This window comes from Pezoporus occidentalis, unplaced genomic scaffold (genome assembly GCF_034315485.1).
Source record: "Pezoporus occidentalis ecotype Australia unplaced genomic scaffold, CSIRO_AGI_Poc_V1 ctg4, whole genome shotgun sequence".
NCBI classification, from domain to species: Eukaryota; Metazoa; Chordata; class Aves; order Psittaciformes; family Psittacidae; genus Pezoporus; species Pezoporus occidentalis.
The window spans coordinates 2,207,527-2,226,792 of record NW_026915724.1 but is presented as its reverse complement, the minus strand read 5'-3'; the positions used below and the strand labels follow the sequence as shown (position 1 = coordinate 2,226,792).

The window sequence follows — 19,266 nt, the reverse complement described above, 5'->3', positions numbered from 1 at the left end:
CATGTTCACTTGTTAAGCAAATATTCATTGTATTTCTGTGTGTCTGTATAAATATCACTTGGGGCTATGACTAAAATTTTTCTTGAGGTGTTAACTGGTAACGATCTTGTGTTTAAGGCCAGGTTGGATGGGGTTTGGGCAGTCTGGCCTACTGGGAGTTGTCCCTGCTTGTGGTAGGGGGATTGGAGCTAGATGATCTTTAAGGTCCCTTCAAACCCAAACCATTTTATGATTAACACACTGCAGTTGTTTTGAAACTGCTTATTCTAGTAGGTATATGTCTGAAAGGTCTATGAGATACATACTGTTAGTTCTAATAGAAAGCACACATACTAATTTTAGTGTAAACTACTGTCTAGGTGCTGGCTGGCTTTGATTTTAAACTTCTGATTCCATCTCTCACAGGCAGCCATAAAAGAGGTAGAGTCTCAAGGACCGGGAGCAATAACATTGCAAAGCAAAACTGTGAATGCTGATAAAAATATCAAAGAGAATTTCGAAACAAAACAAAGGTTTGTATTAAGCACTATCCTGCTAAAGGACATGATTGGACAGTAACTTGAAACTCATAGAACTAAAAGTGGGTAGAAGGAACAACATTTAATTCCAAACTGCTGTCTAATAGAAAGCTATGTGCACATTCTCTATTTTTAAGTATGGACTTTTGTATGGTTAACTTCTGGCATTTACCTCAAATAGCTTGGCATTAAGTTTAAGTACTTGTTGGGGATAGACATAGCGTAGGAATGCTTTACTTTTTTTTTTTTTCATGTTTGATTGAGCTTCTTTTAGTCCTGTCCTCCAAACTTTGGACTACAGCTCATCTGCAGAAGAAAGAGAGTAAGGAAAGGGAATCAGTCTGTTACTTTCTCCTTACAGCTAAACCCAAGTTTCTCTTAGTGAGATTCCTGTAATGATAGGAATTGGATATATTGTTTCATGATTCTGGCAACATGAACCCTCAGAACCATTACATACTTTTCCAAGAAATGTTGGAGCACTTGAAGCCCAGCTCCTTCCCCCTCCTTTGACTTCATTTTGAAAAAATACTAATATTCTGGGTTTATCAGTGCTACTTTTTTCATGGAGAATAAATTGTAGTCCTTAGTTGGGATAGAGCTTGTATTTCTGCTGTTTTATACTTGGAGTACTTGCCCTTACTTAGTTAAGGAAAATGACTGATGCAGACAGTATGCAGGAAGACAAATCGTAAGACTTTTTTTAAGAAGAACAGTTCCTGACACAATTACATCTGAGAGGTCTGATGAAAGACTTGATTTAAAAAAAAAAAAAAGCAAACAAAAAACCGAAAACAATTAAACAATCCAACCAATTCCTAGATTGTGAAGAAGGTATGAAAAAATACATGTGCAGAATGCCACAAATCTTCAACTTTAATGTGTAATGTCTTGTATATTTCTCTTCTGGATATAGGGAGGCAAGGTTAATAAGCAGTTAGTGTTTGTGTGCCACTGTTTCTGTGCAGAAATGTTGTCATTTTTTTTCATTTAGATATTTTTAAATCATGTAAATGACAAGCTGCTGCCTAGGAAATTATTTTTGGGCTTTTTCTTTTTTAAGGTTAACGAAAGAGCAGCACAGTACTACAGATCAGTCACCTGGAGATGTAAGAGACCCAGCAGTAAGGTAAAATTTTGTTGTTGTTGCTTTTGTTCAAAGACATTTCATGTTCTGAACATTTTTACTTCAGTTCTGTGTTCCTTGCAGGCCTCATTCAGGAGGGAGACTCAAAAAGAGAACTGTTCTTCAGAGTGAGTATCAGCTTATTTCTTACACTTTCAAAACAGTCATGACAAACTCTTTCTCCCCCCTTCCCACCCTGCAATAAATGGGTTGGTGGTTTGGTAACTGCTAACTGGTGTGATTAGGTTAATATAAAAATTACTGTGGTGGGAAAAGCCATTCTCAATTCTTGTGTGAGGTTTCTGCAAATGTGGATTTCATGGTTGTCACATTTAGAAGCTATGAGGTGGCTTAAGGCTCTCTGGCAACTCATTTTTGCAAAATCAGTCACTATTTTCTGGTTTGCTTGGGGCTTGGTTTGCTTGTTTGCTTTACTGGCATTTATGCCGTTCTGTGCAAAAGAGCTGCCAGAGGAAGTACTGAAACTTGTCTCTCACTTCTGGCCTAGGTAATTTGGAGAGGGGTAGGGAACTAAAGAAGCTGGCTGATGGGAAAACCAAAAACCAAATTGTTTGAAAACCAAATCAAAACAAAGTCATGATGTTCGTGCATCTTCTTGGTATAACTTTTTAAAAAGTTACAGCATGGATTATGTAACACTGTTTATAAGTAGGTTCTGAAAAACATTTGGATCCTCTTACTGCAAAGAGATGACATTGTAGCTTCTGCATGTGGCTGTGTTGTACTTGGAAGGGCAAACTCTTAAGATGCCTTGGATGCTTGGCACAGTAAGAACCTGTCACTTGTTCTGTGGAAATGATGGAACCTGAATACAAAGTATCATAGTTCTTCTGGTTAGTTTCCATTCTCGCTATGTAAAATGAGAGCAGGATGTATAGTAAAAATACTTTTACCAAAGTAACAATGTTTCATTATTATGTGCCACTTTTTACCTAATTGTTTAAAATACAATTCTTCTGTGAGCTTTTCTGCACAGAAAGTGTAGTGACTTTTTTGAGCAACCTATTTTTTGAGTCCTTGGGTAAGGTTCATGTGTATACATATATAAAAGTATATTCATGTATAAGCAGACTGAAATTTTCCCAGTCTGTCAAAGCATATGATGTATGCACATACATTGTACATTCTTGTCTCATTTAAATGGTACAATGAAAAACTGCGGCCCTAATGTTGACTCCTCATTGGTCTGGATGTATATTGTGTTCTAGGTTTGAATGGCTTGCAAAATGTGGAAAAACATGGACATGCTTTGGTTTCTGTCCGAAAAAGACAGGTTTGTATCCATTCTTTAATCTAAATAGATAAAAAATTAATCTGTGCTGCATAAAATTTTATCCCCCTCTCCCCAAACCTCATTTGACTGTCTCCAAAATGCCTGTGTTTAAGATTATCCATGTTATTCAAGCTGTGCTGCAGATCCTGAAACTGTTTTTTTTAAGTTCCAATTCCTGTCTTTAAAAAAATAAAGGCCTTTTCTTGCGCAGTCTCAAATATTATTGCTAATGCTTATGAGCCTTTAATTTGTTGAAATACAGTTACTAAAGCTTAGTCTGAGTCTTTTAAAACTTAGGAAAAAAACAAAAAATCTTTCGACTGTTTGGATTAAACAATTTAGAATGTCATTCACCCCTGAGAGTTTTGGGCAAATATCAAGGGCTTTTTGTTTTCCCACTTAGAAGGCTAAAGATTTGGCAATTTTATAATTCAATACTTTGTTCATATGAAGTGAAAACATGTATTTTCTTGGGAAGCTGATGACAAAATTCCCTATTGGTGGGAAGTACGGAAGTCTATGCCTTAATAGAAGGCAATTTGAAGTTGATTTGATGTTGGGGTGCACTGTTACAGACTGATTTTTGCATATACGAAACGTTATTCACTTCTCATGATAAAATGATAAGCACTTCTGAATGAAATTAATATTAAATGTATCCCTGTTCTTGAATTCCTCTTGATAATATCTCTTAGGAAGCAATATGGAGTCTTTCTGTTTAGATGACAGTGCAAGTTATCAACATACCTCCATCGGTTTCATTTTTCTCTTGTGTATTTTGACATTTAGTTTTTCACAGAACAGGGAAGGACAACCATTCTTACATTTTTCAGACTGTCCTTGAGGAGGGTCGTACTTATTCCTATTTCTTTGATCGTTTTTTACTGAAGTACTTGTTAAATCTTCAGTTACATGCTGTCCTCAAATTGCTTGAAGTCCTAATGAGAACTTATCTGTCCTTGGAGGTGAAGCCACCTGCTATATATAAACAGTTTTTCACTTTCTTATTGCCTTGGGTTCAGCTGTAATAGTAATTTTTCTGGTTCCTAGTAGCTGGTGCAGTGCTGTGTTTTTCGGCTTTAGTCTGAGAACAATGCTGGTAACACACTGATGGTTTTAGTTGTTGCTCAGTAGTGCTTACCCTGATCAAGGACTTTTCAGTCTCATGCTCTGCCAGTGAGAAGTGGCACAAGAGGGCAGGAGCAAGCAGAGACAGGACACCTGACCTGAACTAGCCAAAGGGATATTCCATCCCACAACAGGTCATGTCCAGTATATAAACTGGGCAGAGTCATCTGGAAGGGCAGATCACTGTTCAGGTCAGGCTGGGTATTGGTCAGGGGGTGGTGAGCAATTGTATTGTGCATCACTTGTGTTTATTGTTTTTTCCTTTCCCATTTTAGTTTTATATTCTTTCAGCCTTTCCTCATAGGAGAAATGCTGCAGTCCCCTAATCATCTTTGTAGCCTTCTGCTGGACCCTCTCCAGTAGGTCCTTGTCCGTCTTGAACTGGAGAGCTCACAGCTAGACACATTACTCCAGATGCAGCCTCACCAGGGCTGAGTAGAGGGAGAATAGCATCCCTGCTGGCAGTGCTCTTGATGCAGCTCAGGATTGGCCTTCTTGGCCACAAGGGCACATTGCTGGCTCATGGACAACATGTTGTGCACCAGAACCCCCAAGTCCTTCTCAACAGAGCTACTTTCCAGCAGGTCAGCCCCCAGCCTGTACTGGTACATAGGATTATTCCTCCCCAAGTGCTGGACTCTGCACTTTCCTTTGAATTTCAAAAGGTTCCCCTCTGCCTATCTCTCCAGCCTGTCTAGATCCTTCTGAATGGCAGCACAGCACTCTGGGGTATCAGCCACTCCTCCCAGTTTTGTTATTGTCAGCAAACCAGCTGAGGAGGCACAGTACCCCTCCATCCAAGTCATTGTTGAGTAAGCTGAGCAATACTGGACCCAGTATTGATCCTTGGGAGACACTTTTAGTTACAGGCCTCCAGCTAGACTCTGCCATTGACCACAACACTGAGACCTGCCATTCAGCCAGTTCTCGATCCACACATCTCACTAGAAAACAAAAAAGAGGTGTTGTGTGTTTAATTCTGTGGTTACATTTCAGTTAAAGCTGAACTATAAACGCTAGATTTATAGAAAGCTACTATCTGATAGTAGCAAAGAACTCATTAAAATTTATAAAAACTTGAAAGAAATTGATTCAGAACTGTTTCTTTAAACACTTAGAAAAGTAGGCATTTGCTGTCTGTGTGGTATTTCAGCCACACGCCCTGACAGTGGGACCTCATAAATATTGTATAGAAAACAATGATAATTGGTCTTTTACACAATAAATCTGCTCCTCCTCTTAATAATCTGTCTTACGTGTCTGCATGCATGAAAGAGTGTTGTGAGTGGCAGAGCTGTTGACTTCTAGAACTTCCTTTTCCATGTAGTCCCTCTTTCAATGTTGGCATTGTTTTCTGTTGTTTTGTAAATGACATTTCATTGCAGTGGTTCAGTGCCCTTTTTCACCCTTTCATTGCTGTGTTTTCAGTTAGCTGCATACAACAATCTGCAGTGCTATTGAAAGGAATGGTACTTTATTTTCTTGTTCCTAAATTAGGGGATGCAGGTGTCATAGGATTTGGGGAACTGTTTGTACTCAACTTTATATGCTGTATGTGTATGGTAAGTCCTGTGAGTTGTCTGAAATCTGACTGTTTGCTTGAAGAGTGTGTCTGACAATTTGGGTTTTCAGAATTTAATCACACTTGTATGGAAAAAAAATCCATGTATTTAAATTGGGAAGAAATAAGAAATCAGAGCAGTCCCAGAATGCACAATCAAAAGACAGGTTACTAGAGTAGAACTGACTCTAAGGAATAACAAGATTTTCAGATATGTTGGGGTATGTCTACAAGGTCTGTCTGGCAAACTTAAGCTCTGCCAGCGTTCTGAACTAGCCGAATGTCGTATTGTTCTGGACTAGGCACTGTGGTTATGTTAGCTCAAGTATAGTGCTGTATTATGTCCAGTCTCCCACCCAATCTTGGTAGCTTTTAACAGTGGAATGCAAGAGTCTACATAACAGCCACCCGAGAACGAACAGGCAGTGGCAGTGCTGGGGGGAATAAGTTACTGCTCAATGCAGTTACTCAGTGGAAAGGAAATGAGTTGTTTCCTGGTTTACCTGTTAGGCAGGTTCTTCATCTATATGTTAAAGCAGAAGAAATTTGTTTTTAAAAATATTCAATATAAACAATTTAAAACCAAAACAAGCAAAATCCAACCCTTTTAGAAGCAAATGTAACAGGTAACAAAGGTTGTGATTGTCTCTGTTGCTGGAAGTGTTTGAGTTATCTGCTGCTGTATGTCAAGTATAACTGTGTTACTTGAATAAAGATTTTTGTTTAGGAAAGTTTTCTGGCATGCTCTGAAATGAGATTAACTAGATGGTTCCAGTGGAATCTCTGGCCTTTTAATAAGAGTAAAAAACCTACCATTCACTGCTAATGTTGCAGAATATCTGTGGAACAGGAAGTATTGGGAAAAGCAAGTATTTCTGATAAAAGCTGAACTACTTTAGAAATGGGTTAGGTTTTTAACTGTTTAGAAATACAGCTGAACTACTACCACTCATGGTTCCTTCACTGCTTAGTAAGGTTTATCAGTGATCATAGTTTCTTGAAGAAGCACTGCTAGTTCCATTAAGCTGGGATAAGTCCAACTTTCAGATGTGAATTTTGATCTTCATATACCTCAGCTTACACTTTGTGTAGATGGCAAATTTTTACTTGATGCAGGATAACCAGAATACAGTTTTGATAGTGCTGAATGTTATCTAACATTTTTCCCCTTGCCTTACCCCAGGAGACCCCCCCTGCCTTTCACTTCTGAGTGCTGCTGCCATTTTTAGCGGCTTGATTTCAAGGGAAGGGAGGAGGCATGTAGAATGGCACCCAAATTGTCACCTGGCCCATCTTTGATGCCTGAATTAATGCTTTTAAGAGCCAAGTTTCTTAAGGATCCTGAGAAGAGTTCTAGGTCATTAGAATAGGAGACAGGAAAAAAAAAAGTATATATTTATCCATTTGATAGTTGGAAGTGATCTGTTACTTACAGGTGGACATCTTGTATGTACTCTGTTAAACCTCTCTCTTCATCCCCCAACCTTCAGCTTCAGGCATTTACAGCTCCTATCACTCTTCTAGTGTTCTATAGATACCTGAGGATTTATTAGCACATGTACTCTTTGGGAGCCCCTGTAAGGCTCTACAGGTTTAGTTATGAATTTATTGTTGTAGGCATATTAGCAAAGGATCGGTCCCTCATTACATAAGGATTATACACGTTCAGTCTGGGGAATACTCACAGCTCAACCAGATTCTCCTGGCTACAGAACCATTGAGGGATGTTAGCAGTGGCTGTTTCCTCTAATAACCCTGACCCAGCACCCTCCTGCCTGGCTGCTGGGATCTCACGCAGGGTCCCTTCTCAGGCTGGGAGACATCGCTGCTGCTTTCCCATTTGCAGGTTTACCTGGTAGTGGAGCTGAGCACAAATCCTAGAGGCACACTGACACTGAAGGAAGAGGGAGGGGGACACACAGAGAGGATGCTGACATGGAGTGGTCACAGTCACCCACAATGCCACCCACATGTGGTTACCCATGTAAGATGCACAGCCAGCCAAGTCACTTACTCTTCTCTGGTAGGAAGTGTAAGTTCACTGGTAAAAAAGCACACGTGCCCCTGACCATTTGTCTCTTTTCATAAATTACTATGGTCCATGAGACCATCATGAGCGGCAGGACATCTCCAGTGCAAGAAGCAGAAGTGAGCACAGATAGATTAAATGGAACAGTTACACAATACAGCTCCTGGTTTTTCATTGATGATACGCAATTCAGTTTGCCTAAGGAGGTGTACTGATTGTAAATCAGTATGATTAGTTGTGTATTAAGCAAGCAAGGATTTGAAAACATCAGAGGATCAGATTGTAGCAGAATAAGTTGTTTTAAAATCATTTCATACTAAAATTCCTTATTGCTATTCCAGAGTGGAAAAAATGACTCTGTAATTCAGTGGTTAAAAATAGGCATGATGGATATGTAGGATTTGTAAACTTTTGTTATCTAAATATATATGTGTTTCTATAAAGCTACAATAAAAGAGTTGATGCTCAGTTCTTCCTCACACTTTACTTTAACGACAAGCTTTCAAAAATCAAGTATTTGAGTATTTATTTTTTTTTTAATCAGTTTTCCTCTCACTCTGTGTGCAGTCTTAACAATTGTATTGAGATATTTATATCAAGAAGCAACTAAAGAAGAACTGGTACACTGGAAGACTTCATTGGAAGGGATTGCTTACAGATGTATAAGAGCAAGTAATTTTCTCTCTCCTGTGAGAGAAATGTCATTCCCTAAAACTTGCAGGTCATGACAGTGAGACTTAGGTGGTTGTCTCAACAAATGGCAAAAAACAAATGCATAGCTGTTAACCTGAAGATGTGGCTGATCTCACTTTCAAATGCAGTATATATCATTTTTGTTTCTATCGGCATTTTAGACACTAGGGTGTTTTTTCTAAGTACATTGAAGTTCCTTTGTTGGTAAATGGTGTCTTGATCCTTAGTCTGTAGGTTAATGTGTTACAAAATGCTTTCTCTTTTGTGATGCGTACTAGGATCAATCAAGATTTGTCTTGGCTCAACTAGGTAATAAGGTACAATTTTGGAAAGCAAGTTTTGCACAAAGCAAAACTTTGCCTGATGTTTCTTTTTCTTGTCTTTTCCTCCTCCATGTGAATGTTGAAGCATGTGATTCTCATTCCAGGTGATGTCTGCTACTGTGTTGTTACATTTGACTTGGTAACCTTTGCTTTTGTGTTTAGCATCAAGTTATAGAGCTCAAAAGAAATCAAAATGACCCTACTGACCCCTCAGACATCCGCACTGTAATAGTCTACTAATAACTAGAGAGCTGTATAAGAACTTGCTTTTATGTTTTCTATAAGCTTAGCTTTTACATTAATACATTTCTCTGTATATCTAATATTTTTCTTTGTTCTTCCCCTAGCGATGGACTTACAAAGAAGATTTGCAACTGAAATTAGGAGTAAAAGAGTTTGGAGTGGGTAACTGGGCTAAAATTTTGGTCCATGGTGACTTCAACAACCGAACTAGTGTCATGTTAAAAGACCGATGGAGAACACTGTGCAAGATCCATCAAGGCTAATTTGGACTAGAGGAGTCAACTCTTATTAACCTTTCCCTACATAAGGACCAGGACCTAGTCTGTCTTTTCAGAATACTAACTTATTTCAGTCTCAGAGTGTCCAGCAGTGTTGCTGTCCTAAAATATGGAACAGAAAAGTAATAGATATTAAACGTTCATGTAAGCTTGTTTGCTTGTGTAGTGATGACTTAAATGTGTGTAGGTAAAAGGCCATGCTTTACAATAGATGACCTAATTTCTGAAATGGGAAAATGCTTGCAGTGGTTTAAGAAAGGTCAGTTATGTACATAAAAGTATTAAATGCCTGGCAACATGTTTGGATTGATAGTCAAATGTTCTGTATTTTTAAAGTGGTGTATCTCTAGTCAGATTGAGGTTTTTAGTATTTTACTTCCTGCCAATCTGATTTGCTTCACTTTGAAATTTTGATCAGATTTGTCATTTCTCTCAGCAAGTTATACAAAAAAAATATGTATGTATTGGTATTGCTCATTTTACAAACCAGTTCCTTTTCTTGCACTCAAAAATGTGATACTCCATGTAATTTCTCATTTATAAATAGTAAAGGTGAGGGCAGGTGGGGGGTGGTTCGTTTGGGCGGGGGGATTAAGAATGAAGCTTTAAGCTCTAGGTGGAAGGTTACTTTGAACTTATGTATACTGGCTTAATACCATCTCATCTCACAGGAGAGATGGAAAACATGGAAAGTAACAGTATGATACTAGCACTTAACAGCTAACATCTCTTGATTATCTTGTGTCACCTACCTTGTCTTAAGAAGTGGCTTCTTCTAGACCAGCAGGAAAAGGAAGGCTTGAAAACAAATGGCCGAAGTGGAGCTCAATAACAAGTCTGTACTGACACTGGTAGCACAGCTCATGAGACGTGTTTCATTTGTGCTCTCCACTGTCTCTGGATGCAGTTATAGCAAACTAAGATATGCTCTCATAGAGGTAACTATCAAGGTGTCACTGTTAATAATATTCGTGAAAGACTGTAATGGATAATGGTACTAGGTTGTCTCTCTTGATTCAGATTGTGTAGAGAAGGTTCCACAACCTCAGAAAACCCATACTTTTCACTGTCATGCTGGTGTGAGTCTTTGGACTTAAACTAACATATCACAGCATTCTTTCAAAAAGGAAATCTCTTCAATTCAGAGGTTTTCTGTACCTTTATCCTTGGATAAGATTTTTTTTTTACAAGAACCTGACAAGGAAAAGCATCTGTCCATACTGGTCATAATAAACCTCCCAGATATTTTTCCTGGCTACAAGGAAGACATATATTCCTGCAGGCTGAAATGTTCAGGAAGTATTAAGAAATCTCTCTGCGTTCTGTTTTGGAGGCCTGCTTCCATTAAGATTATATACTTAGTCAAGTACAGTTACAAGGGTTTGTTTCACACTCTATTGTGGACAAGACCTCAGCCAGATCATCTTCCTCATTCTTTCCAACAGATGCTACAGTTTCTTCTTGCAGCTGGTAGAAACAGCCTAGTCTATAGGTTGCACAGAGCTGCTGCATGTCTTAACTGTACATTTTCTCAACCTTAAGTCATCATTTTTTTTTATTCCTTTTTTTAGCAAACATTATGAATTTCAGGATTTTGATGAAATACAGGCATTGTCCTTCAGCAGGGAATGCTAGAGCAGCTGTAAGCCAACAACTGAAAAAGTCTTAGCAGGTATCTGACAACTAAGAAAGTGCAGTATGCTGCCTCTTTAATGCTGTAACAATAAGTCAAGGTAAGTAATAGCAAAACATGGATTTGAGCTACCTGAGTAGCAGTCTTGCCTGTGCTTTAACATTAATGCTCTGTGCTAATCATTGTGCGTGAGCAGTTTTAACTAGTAATAAGTAATTTTTTTAATGTCAGCCAAGGCTTTAGTCACAAAGTTTTGTTTAGGTTCATCTGCCATAAAGTTCACACTATGTATTAGTGACATGAAGTTCTGAGCAAGGCTGTTTAACAACGCTGGTTTGTCGTATGTCTCCTATGAAGGTGACTGGATATGAAAGCAGCAATGTAGAGGAAGAATACTTGTAGTATAAACAACTGTCTAGATGATACTGGGAAGGAACAAAGGATCTAAACTGAAATCCTGTTTTAGCTCTCCAACATTAATTTTTATTCACCTTGCTATTTAATGATGACTGTGACTGTTCTGTCTTGAAAATGTTTGTCTGGCTCTCTACTGAGTAGGCACAATGCCTGTAGACAGGACTGTGGCCAGTAAAGAACAAGAACTTCAGGAAAAGCAGCTACTATGTTTAAAAACATTACCTCTTTAATTACAAAAGAGAAACATGGAAACATGCTTCTAGTGTTCTAATACAAAGATCAGTCTTAGTGTTTTGTGTTAAGGCAGAGAGTGTTTCCCAAAATGCTTCTTCAAAAGTTCCGATTCATTTAAAATTTGTCTAGGCTCCAGACAGTGCAGCAGAAAGATGTGGGTTTCTTGGCATTGGTTAATTTTCTTAATCTTTTTGTTGTTGCTGTTTTAAAGGTCTTTTAGACTTTCATGTAAAAATAAAGCTATGCACAAGGGGACATGAGCAGTGCTCCAGCTGCCGAATCTTCCTCCAGGTTCCTTGGCACTGAGAGTTGCCAACTGCTTCCCAGTGTAAGATTTTACCTCTGAAATGTGACAATAAGTGAGGATTAAAAAGCTGAAAAATCTGTATTTCAAGTTACTAGATTATGTTGTATAATACATCAAAGATTAGATTTGCTTAATAATATTTAGTTATCTCTTCTAGCGCTTAAAATGCTTTCTGGAGCAGACACTGTATTCCTAAGTCTAGTATACGGGATGACGGATTGCGTAGCTGGTTGTACAGGTATTAAGTATTGTGCATATTAATAAATGTATAAAGCAAATAAAAATCTGTTCTGAATATTAAATGTCTACTTTCAAAATTACTGTTCTAGAAACGAGATTTCCAGGTTTGAGAGGAGTTGTGCTCCACCACCATTAAACCTGAAATAAGATTTGGATTATGGCAGGGAAGACTGGGTTTAAGTAAAAGTGCCCATTGCTGTAAAAAGACTTCTTGCACTACAGACCTGCATCACCCTTTCACAACAGTAAATCATTCAAAGCACTGAACTCTTGAATACTGAAATTCTGACATTTTGAAGAATTGAAATCTCAAAATAATGAAATTCTTCCCCAGTTTTATCTGGGTAACAATTTATGTGAGAACTGAAAGGGTAAATCTTCTGAGCTCTACAAGTTTCAATTTTTAGGTATAATAATATAAAATGCAGCTTTTAATGACACCTTGAGAAGTCTTTGCTACAGAAAAGACAGCAGAAAAAAGACTTGTTACCCATCTGCATTATGGCCATCTCCAGAACAACGAAGTGTGTCAGCATTCATAGCTGGAGACTGGCAAGCTACACACACAGTATATCCTACTCGGAGGTACTGCATCCATCGAGCGTATGGCAGATTCTCCAAAACACAGTGCTGTGAAAGTGATTCTGTTTTGAATTCCACACAGTATCTGCTCAGAAGGAAAAGTAGCAAGTTACAATAGATAAAGCACAAGCTAGGTATACATTTTTAAATGTACTTACATAGCATATGTGTGGTATTTGAAGCGCAAGTTAGACATGGTCATTGCTAACAAATCTGTTTCTGACCCTCACCTAATCAGTGAATTCTTAAAAACATTGCAAAAAAAGAATATTTTTCATTCCATGCCCCAGTCCTGTGCTTTTTGTATGATCTCAGTTTCTGGTTGTGTTTTATATTCTCTAATAATGTTGAAAAGAGATCTCAGTAACCCATATATTTTCTTTTATGCTGCTAAAAGAAAAAGTGGAAAAGAAACTTGAATACTGATGGCTTTATTGTCCTGGGGGAAGTAGCACAGAGCAAAGCATTAAGAGCATTACAGACCCAGTAACAACCTAATTTAAATCAACATTTCTACTGGTAAACAAACAATTTTTTTTGTTCTGTGTCAATTTTAAAATGGTCTCTCATTACTGGTTAGATTCCACCCATTTCATTTGTTGAAAGAACTATATGGAATTTCTAAGACACTTATGGGTACATTCAGTTTTGGTTTAGCATTAATTACTGTTTGCTTTCAAAAGCAGCTATCCTGATTTGCCGTGACCCCAATGTCTAATCCAGGACAATTAATCAAAAGCAACATCTAGAAAGTGCAAATGAACTGCAGGAGAGGGAATCAGTGAAAGCTATAAATTACTGTTTAATTACTGTGCTTTCAGTTACATTTTTATCTGTAGCCAACTATTTTCTACTGAGCAAGATGACCCACATGAATATAATAAATAGATTACCCAGCTTCTTCTTTGTCTGATGGCCAGAGAGAAGATGCTGCTCGTCGTTTTCTTTCTTTACCATATTCAGAGGTAGTTATGAAAGCAGGGACTGAGAAAGAAAACAGTTACAGTAAGGCAGCAAGGCAACTGAGTCATGTTTCAATTACTGGAACAGTGGGTGAATGAATCAGGAGTTTGTGGATGGTGATGGTGACTGACTGTATTGAAAAAGTGGCAAAATGTTGGCAACATCAGACCTCAACCCCATTCTCTCCAGCTAAGCTCTCTCCTTATTCAAAAGAACTGTATCTAGAAACACATGCCATCTAGTTTCTGTAGAAACAGAATGTGATGGGATCCTGCAGCGAGATGTTTCCTGTTGTAACTTTGCACAGAGATCATTTGATACTTCCTGAGGGGCTTAAATCAAGAAACTGAAGGAATGCATGCAGCTTTGCTGTTTACTTAATATAAATTAAGAAAAGCCTGAGTAGGAAAAAAAATATAAGAATATAATAAAGTGCAATATGACAGTAGAAAGTAAGATTTTAAATTGTACTGTTAAGCAGTTAGATGCAGATGGATGCTTTTTTTTCTGTTCATGAGGATGGTGAGACACTGGCCCAGGTTACCCAGGGAAGCTGTGGCTGCCCCATCCCTGGCTGTGTTCAAAGGCAGGTCGGATGGGACATTGAGCAACCTGGTCTAGTGGAAGGTGTGCCCTGCTGATGGCAGGGGGTTGGAGCTAGATGATCTTTAAGGTCCATTCCAACCTAAACCGTACTGTGATTCTATGATCAGTAAATTTATGAAATCAAATAAGAATACCATGCTCATGGCCGCAGTCCTCTCCCTGGTAAGTCAGGTATTCCAGGCAGCCAGCCTTCTCCTCTAGAGCAGGACAAGGTTCCCCACCATTTCTAGGTTCCTGTTGTACATAGCGCCTACGTATCCGCAGGTCAGGTTGACATTGTGCTGCACAGCCACTCCAGTGACTCCACTCCCCCACAGCACAGGGAAGAGCTGCAAAGCAGTATTGAAGCATTACTGGTAGTCAAGTCTTCTGTTTTACCCTGATTGCTCTCAAAACAGCATATGGGTGCCTTTGCCACATGCAGATACCTGACATTGCAGCACCAGGCACTGCCCTCAGATGCATCTAAGTACCTCAAGGCATGAGGTAGTCTCTCTGGCTATGAAGGCACTGCTCTAACATGTTGCAGCACAACCCTCAGACATACGTTTCAAGCATTTTGAACTAGAAAACCAGAAAACTAGTGACAGTAAAAATGTCTTGGACCCTGCCATGGGACACCCAGGACAAGTACTAAATGTATGGGCCTCACAATCTTTGCTACCTGGCCACAGGACCAGAAGACAGTTCTTGGTCCCAAATGTTTTAATAGTACAAGGGTAGATATCAATGCCTGATCACACATCTTAGGTGTAGCCAGAGTACTAAAGGACAGTGTTATCTAACGCGGTTTCCTTAGCTATTGCTTCTCTTCCAAGCTGTCTGTATGAATGACCTGCAGAAGCAAGGATTTTCACCTAATTTTAGGCCCATATTTATGCTTTGATATGCAGATAACATCAGGTCTAACATCACATTTTCCATGCAGAAAACTCCCAAAGGGACTGAGTAGCTGCATAACAAAATGATGACTTCACATCTTACTGGAATTAAACGAAGCTGACAGTTAAGTATTGGTCATCTGCAGCAAAACATGGCAATTTCATTTAGAACAAGAATTATGAATGTCCTTAGTGATGTGGAAAAATAAGAATATTGGGTTGCTTGAATCGAAGTTAGCCAGTGGGATGATAACATCACTCTTGCAGTCAGTACCCAGCAACTATTAAGGGACAGTTTTGTGCCTCATTGGAAAGATGTCAAATTCCCCAGCCTAACAGAGAATGGGTCCCACAGCTGACATAAAAGGAATGAATGGGTACATCACTTGAAATACAAAAAGAAGTATCAGGGACCCGTAGCTACAACTTCATGGTCTCTGTCTATTTTACTATTGCTCCAGCTTAGTTAACAGTGATGGTGAATGATGGTTCATTGAAACAATGAGAAAGATGCAAGCCAAAGGAACCTGAAGAACAGGATATGTGCTCAGGTACCTACCAAAATGTGGAAGCTAACAGGACTCTTGCAAGTTCAAAAGCACACAGAAAAATTACATTGCATTCCAGTGAACGCAGCTTGGTGCTCAGAATTTTTTTCTTCCATTTGCAGCACTGTGAATCATAGATTTTTATTCTTTTTTTTTCTGAGTCACACTTTTTGCTTTTTCCCTATCTCTGGGAAAAAAAAAAAAAAAGGATTACAGTATCTCCACTGAAACACTGCACAACATACATTGTCATGTATAAGGCTCTGTGGATTCTCTCAGAGTGACTATTTCCATTCAAATGACAAGATCATTCCTTTCCCAGGCTTTCCCATGGTACAGTAGTTCCTGTCTAAAATGCTCTCTGTGTACAAAAATATTCTTTCTCCATTGTTAGAACTATAAGGTAATTCGTTTTAAAATCCTTAGGTTCAGCAACCTGTGGACTTCTGCTGACCCATCCATGTATAAAGTACCAGAGCCACTATGATTTTTAGGCACAACAGAATCTAACCATGGCACTGGAGCTGTAGGACACCCCTCCTTTCACTGGTTTATATTATTTGGGAGCACTGGTTTTTTATTGCTCCTAGTGCATTTCTTGATTACATATACTTGGGGCACTTTATGCTTCCCCCAGGTACTTCATCCTGTTAAATATTTGCAAAAGGATGAAATGTCATTTCGGCAGGTGCTAGAGTCATGAGCAGTGAGCAGCCCAACAAACAAGCTACAGCATGAGAACCATTGGTCACCTTCACATTTCTGGTTTAGTTTTTTGAACTCTACATTCAGAACAGTATTTCAGAATGCACTATGCCAATAAACACCCCTGGTGTCATTGAACAGGTGGACAGAATTTAGAAACACTCCATGGTGAGACCTCAACATCCAACAGGAACAAAAATACTTCAGAATTTCCAGCCACACTTCTCTAAGTTGATAAAAACTCCCGCTGGAACTATTTGGAATTTCTGCTTATACAAAACATTGACTGGCTGCTTGCAAGAGAGGATAGATGATCATTTGCTCTCAAAAGAATGACTTCTTGTGATCAGTTTTGTAGGGTTTAGGTGCACGAGTTCTAGGACCGAGCTGCCAAAATCCTGCCCTCCCATGCCAAACCACATAAATCATTCTGCTCCCTTTACTTGCACTAGCACTGGTGCTCACACAAGCAGTCAGTGAGGCTCTGCAGGGTGTCAAACCAGGCAGAAAGGGGCGAGCAGAGAGCAGAAGCAGTTTCCTGTGGGTTTAGTTCCCTGTGCTGGGCCACCAGACACACTGCCAGATCCCAGCTCTGGCGCAGGAGATGGAGAGACACTGAGCTGAGACTACATCTTCCTGCCTGGATCTAGGGCACCCACTGTCTATGCAGGGCACAAGAGAGAGGCAGCTCAGACATTGCCTTTTGAGGCAACCACCACTGAGCCTGACACAAAAAATACCATCTTGACAACAATAGGTGCCAGAATTCATGGCAAGAAAAGTACCTAAACTAGAACTTTTCAAGCCCAACTTTGAGCTTCTTTTTGAAAACCATAGCAATTTTTACATCTCCATTTTAATGCTAACACTACACATCTCTGCTAGCTCTCTTCCCTTCTATGAACACTAAAAATTACTAGATTTACTGAAAAGATACAATATGCTGTGACTCTATGACAAGCATCTTGTCAATTCTCCCCCTACTGACGTCCCTGAATGAAAGATCCCTGCATTAAAAAAGTGCTCATTTTAAAGATGCTACTTCCTGTCAGACCACATGGTGCACGTCTTTACCCTTCTGTTATTCTGCAGAGATTCTTTAGCAGAGAACTGAACATGTTTCCTCTGGAGACCTGGGGTCAGAGTTCTGCTCTGTTGAGTCTTTCTGAGCAGCTTTACATCACCTGGGACGGGTCCACACTGTCCCTCAGTCATACTCCCCAAACCCGGCAGACGCAGACACCTTGCGTCCCAAAGGTACATGGCTCTGTCAGCACAGCACTGAGCCTGTAAGTACTCCCTGGTTAGCAGGACTGTGCAGGGAGACTCACGATTTTTGGCTCAGGCCGATGTGCATCCAGGCACCTGAGAAGAGACATCAGGCTGCCCCAGTGCCAGTGCTGCACCTGTAAAGCAAGGGCTGTGTCCTGCAGTGCAGGTGCAGGGAGGGAGGGAGGGAGGACAAACTGTAAGACCACAAAGGGTAGACGTACCATGGAAAAAAAGGGGTGTCAATGCCTACAAGGCTGCCAGGTCCAGTTTGGACAACCTGGGCCACATTCCCCTCCTTGCCACTGCTCCCCTGGGAGCCAGGCTGGCAGAGGACCCTCTCATTCATTCCTCTACGTTCGTTTTGAAGTCCTTGCCTTCATGGTGAACGCTTGCTGGTTCCTGCCCCAAGGAGTGAGCACAGAAACCTCACCCTGATGCTTTCCTCAATGTTTTCATTCGTATTTCTTTGGCAAGACAGGAGGAATCTGCTCAGGGACACAGACAGTGTCTAAACCAATCTTCCTGCTGCGCCTGTAATCCTGCACCCCCACTGTAATAGGTGTGTATTTGACAAGCGCATGAGTGAAAAGTAAATAACACATTTCAGAGGCAAAGTAACTTCAGGCTGGCAAGCCCCTGGCACTGCGCTACAGCTGACCCAGACGCCTCGCACATGCCTAGTGCGGAAGAAGCTGCTCTTCACATTTCTCTGTCTGCTGCTACCCTCGCCCAGCCCCAGCCTGGCCCCTGCTCATGCCCTCACCCCAGAGCTGATGATGCTGAGGGAAGGGGGGGAGTTGAGCCGTGCAAAGCCCCTTCACAGCTGAGCCCCATTTCCAAGCCCCAGGAACACCCGCAGCAGGCACCCAGCCCTGGAGAAAGGGCCGGGTGCGCTGGGAGCGCTCGGTCAACATCACCCCCATTCGCCTTTCAGTGGGCTCGCACCAGGCTACAGCCCAACCCGACCCCCGGCGCTGGGGTCGAACGCACCTACCCGGGCACGCCTGGCCGTGGTCTTGGCAGCAGTCTCCGGCTCGCCGGCATCCTCCGTCGCAGTAGCAGGTCCCGTACCCCCCTCCCTCCCTCCATCCCTCGCCGACACAGGCGGCGTCCCGACCCTCGCAGCACCTTCCCGAGCAGCTGCCCCCTACCCCGCTGCCTGCCCACAGCAGCCCAAGCCACAGCGCTCCCGACAGCGCCGCGCCGCCCATCACCGTGCTGCCCCGACGGGAGGATCCTGACACCGCTGCGCGCTCCGGCAGCCGCAGGCACCCGACGGAGCGGTGCGGGATGGGCGGGCAGGGAGCGGAGGAAGTGGGGGGGGCGGTGCGGCCCCGCTGGGCCCTGCCCGGCAGCTCCCGCTCCTGGCCCCGGGCGGCTCCGGGCAGCAGCGAAGTTTTGGGGTGTAGCGAGCGGGAGATGCGGAGGGTGCGTGTCCTCGGGGGTGTCCGGCCAGGATCCCTGTGGCAGTGACACACCCGGTGATGACCCATACAGCGATGTGCTTGCTGCACAGGGATGTCCTGCACAGCAGTGACCCACGCAGCACATCGCACGCAGCCATGTCCTGAACAGCGATGGCCCTTGTGGTGATGTCCTATACAGATATATCCTGCACTGCCGTTTCCCATACTGCCGTGTCCCACACCACCATGCAAGGATGCCTCACATAGCAATGACCCACC

General features: G+C 41.2%; 2 protein-coding genes across 5 annotated transcripts in view; one reads left to right on the top strand and one right to left on the bottom strand.

Annotated features, from left to right (window-relative positions):
• TERF1 (telomeric repeat binding factor 1) overlaps window positions 1-12,086 on the top strand; it is a 29,105-nt gene extending 17,019 nt beyond the window's left edge. For 3 of the 4 annotated variants that reach the window (XM_062633195.1, XM_062633194.1, XM_062633193.1), the window contains 5 exons: window positions 406-512; window positions 1,582-1,647; window positions 1,729-1,772; window positions 2,874-2,938; window positions 9,020-12,086. In XM_062633195.1, the coding sequence (XP_062489179.1) occupies window positions 406-512; window positions 1,582-1,647; window positions 1,729-1,772; window positions 2,874-2,938; window positions 9,020-9,178 (441 nt within the window). In that variant the 3' untranslated portion in view covers window positions 9,179-12,086. The remainder of the gene's footprint in view (window positions 1-405; window positions 513-1,581; window positions 1,648-1,728; window positions 1,773-2,873; window positions 2,939-9,019) is intronic. The other variant, XM_062633196.1, reaches the window with a different exon arrangement.
• On the bottom strand, window positions 11,452-18,868 carry SBSPON (somatomedin B and thrombospondin type 1 domain containing). Its single transcript, XM_062633197.1, has 5 exons — window positions 18,576-18,868; window positions 14,310-14,504; window positions 13,500-13,590; window positions 12,515-12,691; window positions 11,452-11,819 (listed from the first exon to the last, which is right to left on the bottom strand). The coding sequence occupies exons 1-5, from the start codon at window positions 18,790-18,792 to the stop codon at window positions 11,702-11,704; spliced, it is 798 nt and encodes a 265-aa protein (XP_062489181.1). The 5' UTR covers window positions 18,793-18,868; the 3' UTR covers window positions 11,452-11,701.
• Between the last annotated feature and the right edge of the window lie 398 nt (window positions 18,869-19,266).

Bases quoted from the DNA above. Each gene is read 5' to 3' on its own strand.
- SBSPON (XM_062633197.1), bottom strand. From the start codon at position 18,792: ATGGGCGGCGCGGCGCTGTCGGGAGCGCTGTGGCTTGGGCTGCTGTGG. The intron at 13,591-14,309 runs GTATTCTTATTT...TTTCTTTCTCAG, and splicing joins GGACTGCGGCCATGAGCATG to TCCCTGCTTTCATAACTACC. The intron at 12,692-13,499 runs GTAATCTATTTA...CCTTCTGAGCAG, and splicing joins TCAGACAAAGAAGAAGCTGG to ATACTGTGTGGAATTCAAAA.